The 4,035-nt window shown below is 50.1% G+C and overlaps 1 protein-coding gene across 1 annotated transcript in view; it reads left to right on the top strand.

The window, feature by feature from the left end:
* The window catches only part of SOCS7 (suppressor of cytokine signaling 7), a gene marked incomplete at its 5' end in the record, with an annotated part of 29,255 nt that continues 25,220 nt past the window's right edge, over nucleotides 1-4,035 (top strand). Inside the window, one exon of the mRNA XM_006034980.2 lies at nucleotides 1-95. Coding sequence (XP_006035042.1) covers nucleotides 1-95 — 95 coding nt within the window. The remainder of the gene's footprint in view (nucleotides 96-4,035) is intronic.

The following is a 4,035-nucleotide window of genomic DNA, read 5'->3' as shown; positions in this document are numbered from 1 at the left end:
GCCGCCGACAGGAGGCGCTCGGGGGACCTGCCCGCCTCAGCTGGGAGCCTCACCGACGTGTCCAGCGCCAGGGGCCGGGAGCAGGATGCGGGCAGGTAACTGGCGGTCCCCAGGACTCTAGGAAAGGGCAGGAAGCTCCTGGGCTGGTTTGAGCTGGGCAGGCTCTGGGGGTGGTGTGGGGGCATGGAGCGTGGGAGCCCCTTGGCAGGCTGGAAGGGGCTGGGATGCCTCATAGCCCTCGGTGCAGAGCCACCGGGAGCAAAGAGTGTTGGGAGGGCCAGGCACAAAAGAAGCTGAGGCTTGTGTCAGGTGCTGCAGGTGCCCAGGTGTGAGGCAGAGCTGAAGCAGGCGCTGGCTTGTCCCCCTGCCACAGGGTAAGTGCATTGCCCCGGGGTTGTTCCCCCATTGCAGAGGCAGGAGGAGGGCACCGAGGGTGTGTACCGCAGCCTGGTCTGCTGTCAAGGTGCAAGGCAAGTGTGTGTCTGGCAAGTCTTGGGACAGGGCGTTGCAGGGAAGGCTTGTGATGGGAGGCTGCCAGGATACACTTCTGTTTCTAGGTAGAAGGAGGTGGCTGGTGCTGAGCACTTCCTGGGCAGGCGGTTTGGCACTGAGGGTTGCTGGCCACACTGCAGAGGGCATGGGTTAGTGTAGCAGGTGCTACAGGCTCTGTCCTTGTGCTGAGTCTTACCATTCAAGCCACGCTCTAGCAGTGCAGTTTGGGTATCTGAAATGTAGTGGGAACAGGGGTATGCTCCCTTCATGTGGCTTTGGGAGCAGCACCTGGAAAGTCTCAATCCTGGATGCACATCTAGGAGCAGGGAGCTGGTAGGTTCCTTATCTGTGGAACAGTAGGTGTACAGCGGTGTTCCGGAGCATTCATATTTCCTTTTGGTTTGCTGCGGTGTGGGTGCATCGGGCCATTCATTGCTGATACTTTTTCCTAGCTGTTTCTGACTGTTTAGTGGTCACTGTCATGACTACAGCCAGAGTCGGGAGCAAGAGGTTATTAGACAACCTGTATACAGAAGGTTGTAACTTGCCTGATGGCCCAAGTCTTGCACAGTAACTCCTGGTTCAAATTCATCCTGGCTCATTTATGCTGGTAGAAGCTCTTAAAATGCCACTAGCTTTGCAAGGAAGCAATAAAACCAAAGAGTGATGCCCAAAGAACAAACTCCAGGTGCTTTGTTTGCCCTGGTCTTTCTGCATGCTGTAAAATGACCTCACCACGCAGGGTCATGTCAGACTCATCTGTAAATGTGTTGCTAGCCCTTTTGGTAACTGTACCAAGTCAAAGCCTTTGGCTGTATTAGCCAAGACCTGCTGCTTCCCCTTCATTTGTAGGTCTTCTGCGTTGTATTAAAGTTTATGCTGCTCCCAGTCCTTGCCCTGCTTCAAAGCAGGCCAGCTGAGCAATACTGAATAGCAGATCAATAACCAGCCAGTGCCCAGCACAGTCCCTTGGTAAGGCACGTAGCAGTTACAAGAGGTTGAAGCATCAGTACTGGGAACCCATGGATGGTTAACTGTGACATGCACAAAACTTAATCTGGAAACTGAGTTCCATTGAAATGGGCCCCAATCTTGTGTATAGTTTCTTTAAACCAAGCTCTAAGCCTGGGGAATGTCGATCTTCACCAGGCTACAGCTACAGCTCTGTTACAGAACTGAGGCATGCTTTTTGGCTCTTGCAACCTTCTTGCTACGTGTAGGATGGAGAAACCCCATCGTGTGCTGACCAAACTGTGGTTGATGGCTGTTGCCCTCTGACAGCTTGGCATGCAGGCTACTGCCTTGAATTTCTCTTTTAGGTGATGGTGTTGGCAGTCCCTGCCATCTTTGCCAGCAGCTGACCTCTCACTCTTTGAACCAGTGTCTGAATTACATTACCTTTTCATGGCTGCTACAACTAGCTGCAAGTAACCTTCCTCTGTCCAGCAGCTAGTTTTCAGTGGCTGCCTCCCCCTCTCTGTCTCTGTCTCACCATTGATGAGGCAGGTGAAGCCTTGACTGTGCCCATAAGACAGCCTACAGGCTACATATTCTCCACCAAGTCACAGTATTCAACACCACAGGGGAAGTAATCCCATGCAATTCCCTGTGAACCCAATGAACTTCTGTTTTTCCTATGCTTTAATTACTTATTAACCCTTTGACTCTAGACCAGTGATTCTTAACCTTTTTGGACTCGGCAGCCCTCATCAGACTTTAGGCACCCCTCTGTAACTTTGTGAATTGAGTGGCACCCAGTTTCAAAAATCAGTTTATACATTACAGTGCTTATTTCCATACTCAGGGGTTGGGCAGTGCAGTTGGTGCATTGTTTGGGCAGAGACGAGCCTAAGCCTGGCTTATATCCTCACACCTTGTGGCACACTTCAAAGAATCTGGTGGCACCCCAGGGTGCCTTGGCACCCTGGTTGAGAATCACTCCTGTAGATCTTAGAGGTCTCTGGCTGCTCTTGTGGCACACTTTAATAGGGAGAAAAGGAGATGGTCCATTCCCTCTGGTGAGGCAGGTTGGTGCCAAAAGCTGAGGTGAGGGGTTCTCGTGGTGAACTGTGGCTAGCTCCCCATACTGTGAGGACCAAGTTGGGGTCCCAAGGTGGGGGTCTGCGGCACTGTTTCTGAATCTGGGAGAGCTGTGGTGGTGACACTGCTCCTCTTTGGTGGGGGAGGCAGGGAGTATCTTGGTGAGGGCTCAAGTGACTGTTTCTGGTCGGGCCAGAAGCAGCATTAATAATTGAATGGACTCTGGGAGTAGCAGTCTGATGCTTGCCCTACTACAGGCTTGATTAGCCTAATGTAGGGAGGAGAGATGGAGTCACTTTAAGTATGGTTTAAGGACTGCAATAAGTGAGCAAGAAGGTTCCTTGATAGTCACTTTGGAAATAGTAACCCTTAGCTTGAAGTCCCAGTTTGTGGTAACTATGCTGCCAATAGGCCTGAACTCTAGCTCAGCCTGATGTAGGCAAAGAGGTTGTAATGATTGTCCCCTTCTTTAGAAGGGTTTGTATGAGTTTAACTTAGAGATCATAGAGCTGCCTAAACTCGTGAGCTAAATCACAGTGTCAGCTTGTTATCACTTAATGCAGGTCAGTGTGTTTGAGCCATAAGCACAGTTAATGCACTCCTGTGATGAGGCTTGGGGGTTGTGCATGTGGTACATGGAAGCTGCTTTCTACAGTGGGTTATGATCTGCATTTGCCACAGATGATTAAACATGCCTCAAATGGCAAAGAGATTCAAGTTGCCTATAATGACATAATATTTTGCTAATGTACTTCTGGTTTCCTTGGTCCTTACTCTTGGTGTTTACAAGACCTGGGAGCATCTAGGATTTCAGAGCACTGAAATAAGGTGGCGTGAAATTGGCAGTTACGTCTTAACAGATTCAGAGCAGAAAGGAACATGTTGCCATGTGGATTTTACCTTTTGTAGGGGAATTTAGTGGTCACTGCTCCTGCAAGTCCCAGCTTTTACACAGTGTTTTCTTGCACTAATTAGGCACCATTTTAATGAAGGCTGGCTCAAGATGCTGAATGTAGCTACTGTTGTGGCTTAGGGACTCGTCTCTTGCCTGCGGCTTCCTTGGGCCTCTCTCCTTCAAGGTCCAGATGGCTTCTCAAACTGTGGCTTCTACAGACACTTTTAAGGGTCTCTCCTTGTGATGTATGGGATTGGGGGCTGCATGACACCTGTATCTTGCTGTATGAAGAAGGTAATATGGTGGTAGAGCACCTGCTGCTGGCTCCTATAGCTTGGCATTAGTGTTCAGTCAATAAAGAAGGGCATCTGAGACTGGTGGGCTGCAGTTTTGCCTGGGCAATCTGTTCTGGTGCTTTGAGGAGCAAGATAACTCCTTGAAAGCAGTCTTCTTATCTGTTGGCACCCCCTTGCTGTGCCAACCCTTCCTCCTCTTTGATTCTTGCCTGCTCTCCCAGTGATACCTTGGTGTCTTCCCTCTTTCTTCCCAAGCTGGATGAATGTGAGGTAGAATGTGTGGGGTACTTTTTGGAATATCAGTTCACCCCC

Source organism: Alligator sinensis, unplaced genomic scaffold, assembly GCF_000455745.1.
Source record: "Alligator sinensis unplaced genomic scaffold, ASM45574v1 scaffold1261_1, whole genome shotgun sequence".
NCBI classification, from domain to species: domain Eukaryota; kingdom Metazoa; phylum Chordata; order Crocodylia; family Alligatoridae; genus Alligator; species Alligator sinensis.
The sequence above is the reverse complement of the archived record's forward strand: the minus strand, read 5'-3'. Positions and strand labels throughout refer to the sequence as shown.